Source organism: Glandiceps talaboti, chromosome 18 (genome assembly GCF_964340395.1).
Source record: "Glandiceps talaboti chromosome 18, keGlaTala1.1, whole genome shotgun sequence".
In the NCBI taxonomy this organism is placed as follows: Eukaryota; Metazoa; Hemichordata; class Enteropneusta; family Spengelidae; genus Glandiceps; species Glandiceps talaboti.
The window spans coordinates 6,654,055-6,668,379 of record NC_135566.1 but is presented as its reverse complement, the minus strand read 5'-3'; the positions used below and the strand labels follow the sequence as shown (position 1 = coordinate 6,668,379).

Below are 14,325 nucleotides of genomic sequence, written 5' to 3'. Positions count from 1 at the left end.
CATGTATCTGGTCTATGCCAAATTTTGCATATTGTTTTGACACTGAAATTTGTGTTTCAGTGTCAGTGAAAGCCAAGAACATTTTTATTTTCATGCAACTTTGCTTTAACCCTGAATGTTAAGACTTGTTGTTTGACTTTTTATCTATATTCAAAGGTCTGAATGTTGTCACAGTGAAATAATACTTGTGGATCGAATGTAAATTAAATGTCAGGGGAGTGTGTTGGGGTGTATGCAATTGATAATTTTGGATGTTTCATTATGTTTTCCATTATCAATTCAGTTCATAACTTGTGTTGATTTTTCATTTCTAAAATAATAGTAGTGCTTAGATTGCAATTTATGCAATATACTTGCTTTTAAATTGGTTTTTTTCACAGCACTTTTTTTGAAGTGCAGATCTCAAGAGTAAAAAAGTTTGAATTACAATGCAAGAAAAGGGCATCTCATGCTGTGATTCTCAAAGTTTATGAAGTTATCATGTAAAATATTGTAGAATTCGTTCAAGAGTATACTATTAAGTATTATGTAACAACTCAACTTTCTACATCATGTAATAGTTTTCTGAAACTACTTTCTGGGTATGCAACATACATCAATTGCATATAGATCATTGTGTATGTGTGTGTGTGTGTGTGTGTGTGTGTATGTATGTAGGTACGTATGGATGTATATATGTATGTATTATGCATGCATACATGCATGTAAAGCTTTATGGAAGTAAGTTGTATGGAAAAAAAAGCACCGGAAGTGTTTAAATTCTTCACAGCCAGTGAAGTGGAAAAGGAATGCCACAACTGTTAATATGCAAGTGACAATACAAAATGCACCCATGCCGATATTCGAACGCAAACAGCCATACACATATCTTGGATATGACGTAAACATTGAAAACTCTGCTAACAAACAAGTTATAAACACACTCATCAACGATTTTAAAGATACTATCAACAAAATATAGACACATCAATATTACCAACCATGATATGCAATAATTTTGTATTAACTGACTGGCTAGCTCAAAGACTTGTCATTGTGCAACTCCACAACAGCACTGACAGGATAATTTCAATAACTGTTCAAGAATTGACATGTTACACAGTAATATTTCATGTAACTTTATTTACTGAACAGTACTACATTTTCAATGAAAAGTAAAATGCCCCACTTTGACCCAAACTGGACAATTTCAATAACAGCTCAAAAGATTTACGTGTTACACAGCACCTGGATATTATTTCATGTAAAGTTTATTTACTGAACAGTACCATAATATATTTTTTACTGAAAGCAAAATACACCACTTTGACCCAGACCTTTGTATGGTTGAAAACACTTTAAAGACTTAGTTATTTGCCATGCTTTCTCTGTACATAAAATTAAAACGTAAAACGCTCCGAAACATTTTCCAAAGTAAAATAAATGTACAGAAATATATCAATTTAATTATAATTAAAACCATGGTTACTTACCACAGTTTATGAATATTAATTACTATTTCCTTAAAACCAAGGTCTTACACAATGTATAACTGAATGAAATTTAATACAAGCTAATTCAGGAAAAGTAATATATGCCAGTATCAAGTTTGACAAAATTAATTGGCAGATTTCCATTTAACATATTCTGCGAAAATGACATGATTTAGCAGTAGAGTTACTAGGGATGATCACACAGTGTCACATAAGCTCAATTAATGAACTTCATTCATTTAGAGGGTCTGGCGTCAATGTGATTGCTAAACCTCACTTATGCACTTCAACCAAATTTTGAAAACTTACAAGCCTTCCATGATAAAGTTTCTGTATTTACTACTGAGATGTTCATAAGTTACTGCTAATGTGATATACAGTGCTCCGTTTCAGGTTAGTATTTAAATGTGTTTACCATGTTGTCATTCTGTAAGATTTTAACTTTGCGTTTTTAACACCGACACAGTCCAATTGGATGTCTTCATCAAAATACACTTCTCTGTCTGATATCTTACCTGCATTACTTTTAAGTATGAACAATAGCAGAATGTGAATTCAAAAGATAAAACGTCACTTGTTCAAAAGGAATAATTATGTCTTAAGTTTTAAATTCAAATTACAATAAAATAACCATTAATGATGGAAAACATTACGACAGAGGCAGCAAAACTATCATGACAAAATTCTCTCCTTGCCACACGCAATGTAGAGTAAAATGTTTGTAGCGGTACACCTACATGTGATTTGTGGTAGGAGCAACTCTCTCACACAAGTACTTGCACCCTGAATAGATAAAAAAAATTCTAAACTTCGCAGAGAAATTTAAATATCCCCAATAATAATGGTAATCTTTTTACTTCAGTTGGTTCAGAAGGCCACATAAGCTTTAAAACACATATCTGGACTACAGTAATTTTATCATATACCTTCTGCCATAAATTCAGAAAAAAATACTAATGTGAGTTCCTGGCTTGATTTCTCATAATAAACATTGTAACTTGACATGGAAGTTTAATCTCCTATCAGCATGGTAAAATACACAGATACATTCATGTTTGGGGATTGGTTGTGTAAATACTCACTTAGTTCTTTTGACATATAGCAGTTGTTCAAATTGAAATTGCAATATTGGCCATTTTTTGCTGATTAGCACTCAAAGTTAAACACATTTTATACTGAGAGATAATGCTTATTTATAACGAGACAGTGATGTGGAAAACAACAGTTGCTTCTTCTTTCCTTTTTTGTTCTTCTTACCACCACCACTGACTGGCTGTTCATCTATACAGAGAATTGAGAAGAGATATGTCATATTATGTTCTGTATGCAAGGAAGACTAGTGGAGGTCAAAAACAAATTTCACAAAAATACATTGCAATCTCAAGTTGTTCAGTGACTGGTCTCGAATAAGTCTTGTGCGGTATAAAAGCAGATACTCTAGTTCAATTCTTTGGTAACAATATTGCATCAATCTGCACTAGTTGGCAACTAAATGCATGGTGACATCGTATCACTACATCATGGGGGGGGGGGGGGGGGGGTACCTTCTTGTCTGCCATGGGTAAACTCCCAAGTCCTAACAAAAATCAGGATTTTGAATGCGTTTGTCAGAAATATCAACTTGCGAAATAATGGACTGTAAGAATTTCCAAGAAGTTAGCTTTTCCTGTTAAAGGATTTATTTTCACATCATGGCATGTTAATGTGCGTCATAGTTGTGTCAAAAACACCATGTTGAGTTTATTATCGAAGCAGTGTAAGTTATTGCCTAATGCAATGCTGTGTAGTTTACATAAGGACATAACATAAGAAACTCAATAGAATGCCTGTCATTAGAAGCAACCGTGGTGTCTTTTCATGTAGACATACCATTTATTTGTGTACACATGAAATGCCATGCTTTGACATACCTCGCCACTGCTGTAAAATTCTGAAAATAATGCTTACCTTGCTTAGCTGCAGCAGCACTTCCCAAGGCAGCTTTATCCATGGCTAACTGTATAGCATCACTAAATGCATCTTTGTACAATGGTACAGGTACAAAGTCTTCTGATTCACTATCCTCAGTATCTGGTGAGAGTAGACGACTAGCTGCTTGATTTTGCAGCTCTAACTTGGCAGGTACAGATGCTGGTCTCGGAAGAGATTCTTTGTTTTTACCTGCACGTAACATCTATAGGGGTATAAGTAAAGAGTTGTTTTCATTTTGAAGTAACAACAGTTGCATTTGACGAAACTCAAAGGAACTATCACTGTTACATTAACAGCAGGGTTATGCCAAGCTTGAGATTAGTCCTGGTTACTCATTAATATTTATTCTAATTTACATATTTAATATTCATGAACTAAATTAATGATACAATCAAGGTACAAACTCAATAGGGAACTTGCAAACCCGCCATGCTGAATGTTGCGTCATGGGAAATATGATAATAAATACTAATCAATAGGCATTGTAAACGATGTTGTTACATTGTTTGTAACCACGAATGAGCAATTCATAGTCACCCTGATCTTTGTGGGAGGTTTATTTTATCCGTAGCTCAAGATCAGGTATTACGATAACCACAGATAATCCCATAGTCCTTTGCGGCTGAGCATGCTCAGTCTGGATTGCAAGTTCCCTATTCCCAGCTTGCCACTCTAACCATTTGACCATCACGATTTCATTACTGGTAAGTCTTTTATCATTTGTGAAGTTTGCATGTACTTACCTCAGCAAAGGATGGAAATCTAGGGAGGTGTCCTCCAGGAGGACTACCAACACCAACCGAACTTCCAGAGCTATCTACACTACCAACACTATCAAGACTACCAACCACTGGTGGTGGTGATCCAGGAGTAAACTCTCTAGCATTCGGATTCAATGCAGTCTCTGAAAAATTATTGACATTCATAGATATGAATAAACTTGTGATTAAGAGTCATGAAAGGCGACTTCCCATCCATTGCATTTCACATTTCTACACAATAAGTCTACATATTTCTTCAGAATTTGAAAAAAATTTCTTCAGAAGTGTAGTTTTCAGTCATACACTTTACATAAACCGTAACTGAAATACCTGACAATTTTGCTGCCTGATAAATTTTATAAAGTTGTTTCATTCTTTTGGTTTAGCCATAGAAAGTAAATTCTCAGAAGTAGACATTTCCCATGACATGATATCCATGCATGTTTAACAAATAACTTTCTTAATAAATACAATAGTTTAAATGTTTTCCGGATTCCTTACACACCTGGTGGAGGGCTTCCAAAAAGGAAGTTACTGCTGTCAGATGTACCAGAGGTAATTGAGAGTGCAGGACTAGATGCCTGACTGGTAGTGGTCACTGCTGTGGCTGACGAAGAACTCTGTATACCACCACATACAGGAAACTGTCTGTTACTTTCCAAGGTGATATTTGCTCTGGGATCTATACATGAGAAAAAGTTGAGAGCAGTGCTCTAATACTTGAAAGTCAAATGATTTCATTTTCCCTGTAGTCTTGTATGATTCCTAAGTCTGATTTATAATGTTGAAAGATCATGAACAAATTAATGTTTTTATCTCAAATATCAAAACCCAGTGGTTACTAAACTATCAAACTGCAAATTCCCTTCACAACCAAATACTTACATTTGCCTTGTTTTTTCTCCTCTTCAATCTGGATTCTTTTCTCTCTTTTCTTCTCATCTCTTTCTTTTCTGTCTCTTGTCTTTTTTCTCTTCAAGAAGTCACCTGGTAGAAATAACATCAGTGGCATATTTTTAACTTGACGATACAAAACGTTGAAATGTATGTCATTTGGCAACATAGATGAGAATGTATAGAGCGCCCTCACAGGTAGCATCAACAAATGTCAGAAACCATATCGTTCTATAGTTTGTATCATCAAACATTTCACACCTGAAGTTTTCAAGTCTGTGATAGCATACAAGATATTTGAACAACAGAATCACAAAGATCAGCTTTGCTAAAATCAACAAATTCAGGCTTACCAGCAAAGCTGTCCAAAGTCATCCTTGAGACGATTGGTGGATGTAACTTCAGTTCACACACGCTGAACTCACAAGTTAGTGGTAGGTGACGCAGGTACCTAAGCCTTTTGCGTAACTCCTACAGACAAAATATACAAAGTTTACTGATGGAAATGTGAGTGAGTGAGTGAGTGAGTGGGTGGGTGAGTGTACGTGTGTGTGTATGTCTGTCTGTGAGTGAGCAAACAAGGAATGGAGGGAGTTGAAAGCATAAATGACAGATCGTGAGATTTATATATGTATACATGCAAGAACATTTGTGTCTGCCAGCAGATGTATTTTCAAAAGTAATGTAATAATTAGTATAAATATGATGTAAGAAAATAACAATTTTGTAGTTCTGTGTAATAATTACATGTAATGTACCAATGCTCATAGTTATACCTCCCATGCAAGTTGCATAATGCATAGAGTTATTGCTAAAGTGTGTCCAAAGGGAGAATAATGAACAGGATATCAGTACCTCTGTCATGGAATTATCTTCAACTTCCAAGATATCAGCTGTGATAGTTTCAGGACAATGTTCCAAACTTCCATATTCCTTGATAAGACACCTCACATTGATCGAATGCAGATATAAGTGTTGTCCATCTTCAGCTGTTAAAACAACAGAAAATCCAGAGATAGACACATCAAAAGACACATCAAAATTGGTTTATTGTGCCACTGGGACAATTCACTTAAAATCAAAGTTCTTCCCAATCTCTCCAAACTTTGCCATATGAAAGCTTGTTCCTGATCCTTTGAAATAGTGATAGAAATTTAGGGGTCATCATCTTAAATTTTAAGAACAATCTTTACTTTTCTTCAGTTAACACAGTACTTGGTGGCCATTCTGAATTCTAAAATGGTTTAAATTTATTTCATTTTGGGCTCGATATTAAAAGGCTGTAAAGTGATCCTGAGTTTACCTTTTTTCTCTCTTTATGACAGTGGGATGAGTTTTCATAAACAAAGTAACAGCATAAATATAAATATAAGATTCTAAAGTGCACGCTATGTTAACTTACCTTGATAGAAGTAGTACATGTGTCCTGTTTCAGCAGCTGGAGATGCCATGTGACTACTTCCTTCAGGAAAACTACTGTTTTCCTTAGTTTCACTTTCCTTATCAATATCTTCGTCTACTACCTTCTCTTCGTCTACTACCTTCAATGATTCCTCCATTGATTCATCCAACTGTTCAGCTATATCAGCAGGGCTAGATACTTGTGTATCTGGTTCAGCTTGATGCAGTTTAGTTTCAGGGCCTTTCTTGTCTGCTGTGTAACTAGCATCTATCTCATCATCAAATGCTGATGAATACACTATGGCATCCTGTAGTTATCAACAATAGAGAATAAAGTGTTGGAAATATACGATTTTCAACTGACAGCAATATATCGAGGTGCAAATATTGTACCTTGTTTATTACATGAAATCCTGTACTTTTCACCAATACACAACTAGAACTTGTAGAAGTTTGAAATTTACTATTTACAATAAACTACAGACAATTTATTAATCTATTTTCAAACGACATCTATATTCATAAAGACGAGGTTTGATGAGGCAGACAAAGTAATTAATAACTAGTTAACCTATAGACGATTAACAACTTCAACTTCAAACTTCCAGCTATGTTACCTCTTTTGCCACCCATTTCGTTGGAGAAACATCAACTTCTTTACTTTGAATATCAACGTCCTCCAAACCTGTGAACAAATCAAAAGACAGTACATGACAACAATATCATAATTTTCCAAAATATGAGTCAAACTTATTTTCAGAACAGTTTCTACGCAAAATATGACTGGGTCATCCATGCAAAAATATGAGTTGTGACAACTTTTCCTAATTTTCACATTCCAAAGCATTATACTGTATTTAGCAGATTACAGAATTGCGACACAAGAAATGTTGATCAAATCTTTTGCTACAAACTTATTTACTAATAGTTCAAACCAGCCTACCTTGTGTAACTTCGTCAATTTCTTGTTTTTCATTCTCATCGGTATGTCCGTCTTTCTTACCAATTCCTCTTTCCCTTTCCTGTGATAATCAATAGTTATCAATTCACAATATGGTACAATAAATCCAGTCAAATTGATTTTTGGTCTGTACCCTAAAATCTGCATCTCACGTGAGCATGATTTGAACTTGTTATCATTCTACTTTCAGATAAAACCAACTTCACATTCACATATCCGATATCTAATTATTGGTAGTTTAACAACTTTCAATAGATATATTGCTGGTTGTCTGACCAAAAAAATTATGCTCCTGTTATGGATAGTGGAGCTTTAATGCCCTGCTCTCTGAAAGTTCACTTTTCCATAATACAATGTGCCACACAATAAAATGATGACATTCAAAATTTGAGAAAAACCACTAAGATAGTGAATTATTTCTAAGGTCTTCATCATTATTGCTTGTGTATATAAGCTTGATGAAATCAAAAATGTGAATTCTTTCACAGCAAACAAATCATTTCCAAATGACCATCGCTAGACAAGCCATCAATTGGGTGAACCCTCTTCACTGTTTGCAACCACACACGTTAATACAGTTTCACCAATTGACTTACTTTCAATGATGCAAATGCTGCTTCTATGAAACAGGATTCAGACTCCTGGAAGAAAAACAAAAGGTTTTGATAAACTGCATAATGAGATCATTTTTGGGAAACATCATTTCATAAAATACAAGCATTTTGATAAACTATGGGTTCTAGAGCAATTTTATGATTTCACATCACCTATAATTACTTGCGATTTCAGAGAAACATCAAGTTGACCTTGTGCTTTTACAGGGTATCTTTGTTGTGGCTTCATGGGAGTCAGCAGAAACAATATAGTCATAGTTGCACTATGAATATTCATGAGAGATGCTTTGTACTGAAGAAAATAAACACTTACGAAATTGTATCAGACGGAAAATGTATAAAACTCATTATGATTTTAAAATATCTACTTAAAATTGTACTCAAACTATACCATAGAGAAACTGTCTTTTAAGGTGTTGAACAAGTATCTAGCTACACATTTTCTTGCTGGGAGAAAAATCACACACTACATATCCTGTTACTAAATTCATATTTTGTAAATCAAATATTTTAAATTAGTAATACCTCATCCTTGTCTGCAAGTTTTGTTTCCAATGCTGTCTTCTCAACATTAATTATCTGCAAGGATTGAGATATATATTTTGTGTATCAAATATGGTTTGTCATCAATAACCACAGAAAGAGTAAAAGAACAAACATCACTTGGATAATGGACATTACTATGTTTTCTGATTCATGGATCCTTTAAAAATACAAGAAACCTGCTTGTTCACTAACTTATATTTTTATAAAAACAACACCAATGGCTAAAAGCAATGCTACTTCTGACAAAATTTCACAAGTTTTTCGTACCTGTTCTTGAACTTGTTCTGGAGTTGCAACCAGTAACTTGACAAAGCATGTATCAATAGAATCATTACCCAATGCAAATGGAGTAGCCTCAGTTTGTATCCACTGCTGTTTGGGAAATCCCACATTAGATCCTTTCTCTCGTTTCATCAATTTCATGGTGATTTTTTCACCAGGTATGTAATGATGTGTTTCCATTAACATCACACTGTGGCATCAAAGAAGAAACAACTTTTTAGTGACAAGTTTTTGACATAATGACAAAACAAGTAATGGCAAACTTGGATCTGCGCTTGGAAGGTTGCCCAACAAAAGTTGACAGTTCCTGTGGTACACAGCTCCAGAGGAGAGCTTGACATTGTTATCATGTGTTAGTAGTTAGAAGAATAGAATGGTCTTGCAGCTGGACTATATAAGATGCATCTTATCTAGCACCATTATTGGTCTTCAACTCAAATGCATTGTTCATATCTACTGAGTTCAAATCTATAAAAGCCTTGATTTCAAAAGATGGCTGTGTGATCTGATACTATATGCATTGCAGGGTTTACTCTTGAACAATGACGAGGCATTATCCAAGGATAGTGAAACAGTACCAGCACATTTGTGTACACAGAGCCATATAAGTTCTATGAAGGCTGGTATGGGGTAAAATCTACATGAATTTGAAATTCATGTGGTCACACTTCACATGCATTCTCCAAGCGTTATACCCACTAAACTACTGGCACAGTAATTCAGATGGGGTAACTGATGACCATTTTTACCAGATTTTTTCTTTCTCAACTGGGTTCTAAAACCTAGGTGACATTTGTGTAGGTATGAAAATACATAAGCACAGGTTTTCCGAAAAATCTACCACAATTCCCAAAAGGCAGGTTTCTGTGTACAACAACTGGTGATTATTTTATATTGTAGCTGGACTGATACTTGTTTGTCTTACAAACCAACTGACATTCATGAATTGGATAACAAATTGCATTCAAAATTTGATATCTTTACAACTGTATGTCAACATAGGAAATATAATATTAGCAACACTATCAAGTACGTGACACATTTCATATAAATTTCCATTCTAAAATATAACTTATGTACCTTTTGAGATCCGATTTGTGCACAGCTTCATAACATATTGGACATTTTCTCCATGTTTTCTCACCCAGTGATAGGTAATGTAGAATACATGTCCAGCAATACATATGCCCACATCTGGTTATCTTGGCTGCAGTCGGTGGATACAGACAGATTGGACAAGATGGAACATCATGACTGAAGATTCGCTAGTCAAAATAATCACAAACAAGTGTAAATTTCAGAAGAACCTATCTGAAGAAGTCAAAACAACCTATCTGAGAAGTCTAGAAGCATATACTACATACAACTCTCAAGTTGCCATACCATTATCTCTCAAAATTCAGTCACTTGTGAATGTTCACACACATGTACACTAATACAGGGCGAGTTCAAATATCAATCTGATTTTGTAATGTATTTCTTTGGCATCTTCAATTTTGATAAAAATATGGCAAATGATGTGAATTGATCTCTGATGAGCACATATATATCCATACACGGAATGTCAAATCTTTTTGACATATTCATAATGTTGATCTTGTCTAATGCTTTTAAAAGAACATTACAACACTGGAGACAAAATCAGCAAATACTGTGAAATTTCTTCAAGGTAAAATTTCAATAGACTTCTTGTTGATTTCAAGTCATGAAAAGTAACCTGCATCTTTATATCTGTCATCTGTGATGTATCGATATTGGACATCAATGTGTGTGGAAATTGAAATATTCTGAAAGCTGACTGAGGCATTGTAACGATACCATTTGTATGCCAACATATCTAACATATCACAAAATAACCAAGTGCCATATGATGTAACTTACCACTTGTTCTATCAGATCCCATTCAACCAAGATATCAGGATCAGCTGCATGCACTGTGTAGTCTCCTTGGCTTGCTACTATAAATTGACAGCTGGAAAGATTTAAAAAGCGACAAAGATATGATTATTTAGAATCATGGTTTGTGAACTGGCATACAAATTTATCACATCAGAGTTCATATACTGCTATCAAAATTCAAGGACTGTTCTGGCAGTGTTCGAGTTTTGAAGTTGTTTTCTTTCATTGTCAACTTGTACCATTATCCAGGAGAAGTTTGGAGTACATTTCACTGACATACCATCATTTGACTTAACTTGTCAAAATGTTTACTTGTCTAGTAAGTCCATGAAAATTCTCAACATCAATAGGGAAAATAATGTGAATATCTAAGCCCATGGTTGGTGAACTGGCACACAAAATGTACCTGGGCTCATACTCTTTATTACAATTCAAGGACTTTCCAGGGTTTTGAAAGTGATATGACTTGCTGACAAATTTACTTGAAAGGTGAACAATGTTATTGCTAATGGGAAAACGCATGTACAAGTACATGTTTGGTACCTACTTTGCCTGAAGAAACTGTTCCTTATTGTAACGCACACGTCTGATGCCCCATTTATTTCGGGATTTCCATGATCTATCTTGACCAGAAGTTTCCCTTGGAGCGTAGGTAAAATTCAACAAATGGTTCAAGTTGATCTTTTTAGGTCCATAAGATAACGGCGAGCCAAACTCAGCTCTTTGATGTTTTGCTACCTGAAGAAGAAACCGAAGAGAGTCTGAATTAGATACTGATATAAAAGTATACTGTAGTGTTTACTGTATCTGAAGTTCTAGAAAGGTTACTTTTTGTACAACTTGCAAAAATGTTCATTCATTCAACCACTCCTTCTAGAACCGACCTAGAAACGTCTATTTTGAAATTATGTTATAAATGGTTCTTTGCATGACTCCTTGCTTTCATCATGATTTAAGTTGAACATATCTCATGACCCAACTTCACTGCCTCTTTTCAAAAGTCATTTCAAGGATGAATTTTTATTTCACTTGCTTCATGTGGTTCCAGATTTTATTGAATAGGTAAATTATCAAAGGTAATAACGTGTGAATTATAACTTGACACAACAAAATGTAGAGAGAAAGATGTGAATGTTTGTTTACATCATGGAATCACACAGGTTTTGGGGAAATCAACTACTGATTCCTCGAGGGACTGTGAGTCAAAGTGCACTGCTAGATCCAGCAGAACTGGTACATTTGTGATGAATGAAATATAAATAAAGAACTGACCTCTTCACGTCTGCCACCATTATTATTCCTAGTACGAGGTCTCTTGTCAATGGCCTTACTTTTCTGGGGAATGGGTTTCCTTGCAGAACCTGGTTCCCCTCTTGGAAATGATGGCTCCCTCCTTCTGTTGAACTTTGGACCACCATTATTCGATCTAGCACCATCTGAAAAGTGATGACCCATATTTGAACACAATTCCGAGTTGGAATTCATAAGGTTTCCCAAAACTAATTGTTAGGTATGTATTTTTCAGTTTAGACCGTTCCAAACCAATGTCAGAAGTAGTAGTCCCAATGCGAAACAGGAATGTCATTATATGAATATTTTCATCCTTGTGTGCTTTCATTTTACTTATCTGAAACACGGAAATATAGGATATTTACAGTAGAATGGGCAGACTTAGAATGGTCCTTTCACGAGTCGTGTGGCCCATTAACACCGTAGTAAACCACCCTGCTTGCGTTTTCTTGTGAAATACTATGTTAGTTTGTTTGCGATGATGTCAGGTGACAGACACTGTTGTGTTGGGCGTGACGTCACCAGACATCATGTTTGATGACCTACATGCAGTTGTGGACCGTGGACCGTACCAGGGTCCGGGTCATTTATTACTATAGGGTGAACAAGACAAGGGATAGCATGCAAATGATTCTCACTCAATCACATCATATAGTACATCTTTGTGATGTCACCTGACACTAATTGAGCATAATAATATTATAACTACCAGTCACAATGTGTACAGTAACTTGAGTAATAAAGTGGATTACATGTAAAATCGTTACCTTTACTCTTAGACTCCCCGCTGGACCCCTTGTTGGGTGGTGGTGCAGACGATGAACGCGTAGCTGACTTCTTCTCCATCTCCTCCTCCTCTAACATTGACTAACTTAGTAAATACTGATGACCAGGCGGTCGCTCCGCACTTTGGAGAGACTCTGAACTTCTGAGACTTCATGGTAAATCAAAACTCCATGTTGACTTCAGACGAAAAAGGAAATACTTCCGTGCAAATTCTTAATTATTGCACTGAAAATATAGATTGCAAACGCTAAAGGCGTTAACGTACCTGTGCTGATATGCACAACCAACAGATTGCTCTGACAGTCACTCCCCAAAATTGGCTCAGAAGGCCAAACTTTGGGCACGTATATGAACGATTTTGCTCTCGCAAACACTTCCCACCGGCAAAGATGGTGGACATTGATTAATAGCGCTTCCCGGATGTCTCGTGTAGAGCGAGATTGTCGCGAGAGGATGATACGAATCTCAAACCTCCTAGCTTTCTGTCTAGTCTTTGTGTGTAATTTTAAAACTAGTGCATTACTTGATTGTTAAAAAAAAATTGACTACTTATTTCATTGCAATAAAGACAGAGTTTCTGAATATTTTTATCACAGCATGCGGCTATCAATGACCTCAGTTTAAAAGAGACGTTAGACCCATATTGATTATTTTACAAAAGTTAAGCAGTCTTTCCGCGAAGTTTTAAAAATCACTTTGCCATGATCATTGTTTCTATAAAAGGTTTCCACAATCTACGAAGTACTTACCTGACATTTTTCAGAACGAACGTTGTAAATATAGGTGAGTAACGGTTATAGGTTTTAATTGGCTACTACACTTTGTTTTTCTGTCAGGAATTTATCGAGGAATTGTTGCCTGTTCTTGAAGATTTGGCAATGTTTACGTTCTCGTCGTTGGTGAGATGAGATTTGACTTTTGATACTTGACGCGTGAGAGGTTCTGTCTGCGCTGTTGTTTTGCATCGTTAGCTCTCGTATCTCCTCACCCTCGCACCCTAGGAGGCAGATTGAAATACTGGATTATTCCACAGCTGTGTACAAGAGAAATTCTACCTGCAACGTCCAATTGTCAGTTATTTTATCCAAGTACTTGCAGTAGCAGTTGTCTGTACACAGTAGGAGTATACTATTGTCATACATGTAGTATTGAATATATAATTGTAGCTTTGTTTTTATTTGCAATACTTTTTTATTCTTTTTTATATTTTATTTTGTTTCTAAATATTTTTCATTTTAGAATATTTTTTTTTTTCATATGGCTGCTACAATAGTGTAATTCTGCTTTAAACACATATGCATTCTTTCATAGAGAAAATGTGCAGGTTAGGTATTTACAAGGACTCATTCAAAACAGAACATTGATGAGCATATATCTTTGAAAAAAAAAAGCAAGACGTAGTCACGGAAAAGTAGACAACTCCATGTATATTACCATTGTGTATCCTT

At 35.4% G+C, this 14,325-nt stretch overlaps 1 protein-coding gene across 2 annotated transcripts; it reads right to left on the bottom strand.

Moving 5' to 3' along the window:
* Nucleotides 1-1,143: 1,143 nt before the first annotated feature.
* LOC144448873 (E3 ubiquitin-protein ligase RNF10-like) lies at nt 1,144-13,268 on the bottom strand. Of its 2 annotated transcripts, none has more exons than XM_078139209.1 (18): nt 12,859-13,268; nt 12,070-12,237; nt 11,349-11,535; nt 10,784-10,874; nt 9,983-10,167; nt 8,888-9,092; nt 8,600-8,653; nt 8,057-8,101; nt 7,443-7,521; nt 7,117-7,184; nt 6,501-6,807; nt 5,954-6,087; nt 5,452-5,569; nt 5,090-5,191; nt 4,710-4,886; nt 4,187-4,347; nt 3,420-3,645; nt 1,144-2,753 (listed from the first exon to the last, which is right to left on the bottom strand). In XM_078139209.1, the coding sequence occupies exons 1-18, from the start codon at nt 12,953-12,955 to the stop codon at nt 2,662-2,664; spliced, it is 2,496 nt and encodes an 831-aa protein (XP_077995335.1). In that variant the 5' UTR covers nt 12,956-13,268; the 3' UTR covers nt 1,144-2,661. The 2 variants fall into 2 exon arrangements, with proteins under 2 accessions (XP_077995335.1, XP_077995333.1); XM_078139207.1 differs by having other exon boundaries at nt 11,349-11,539; nt 12,074-12,237.
* Nucleotides 13,269-14,325: the final 1,057 nt, after the last annotated feature.

What these genes read in the sequence shown, in the direction of transcription:
- LOC144448873 (XM_078139209.1), bottom strand. Translation starts at nt 12,955, where the DNA reads ATGTTAGAGGAGGAGGAGATGGAGAAGAAGTCAGCTACGCGTTCATCG. An exon ending in GGAGAAAAAACAAGGCAAAT is followed by an intron (nt 4,887 to 5,089) that starts GTAAGTATTTGG and finishes TCTCATGTATAG; the next exon opens with ATCCCAGAGCAAATATCACC. An exon ending in TGCTGCTGCAGCTAAGCAAG is followed by an intron (nt 2,754 to 3,419) that starts GTAAGCATTATT and finishes TTCTCTGTATAG; the next exon opens with ATGAACAGCCAGTCAGTGGT.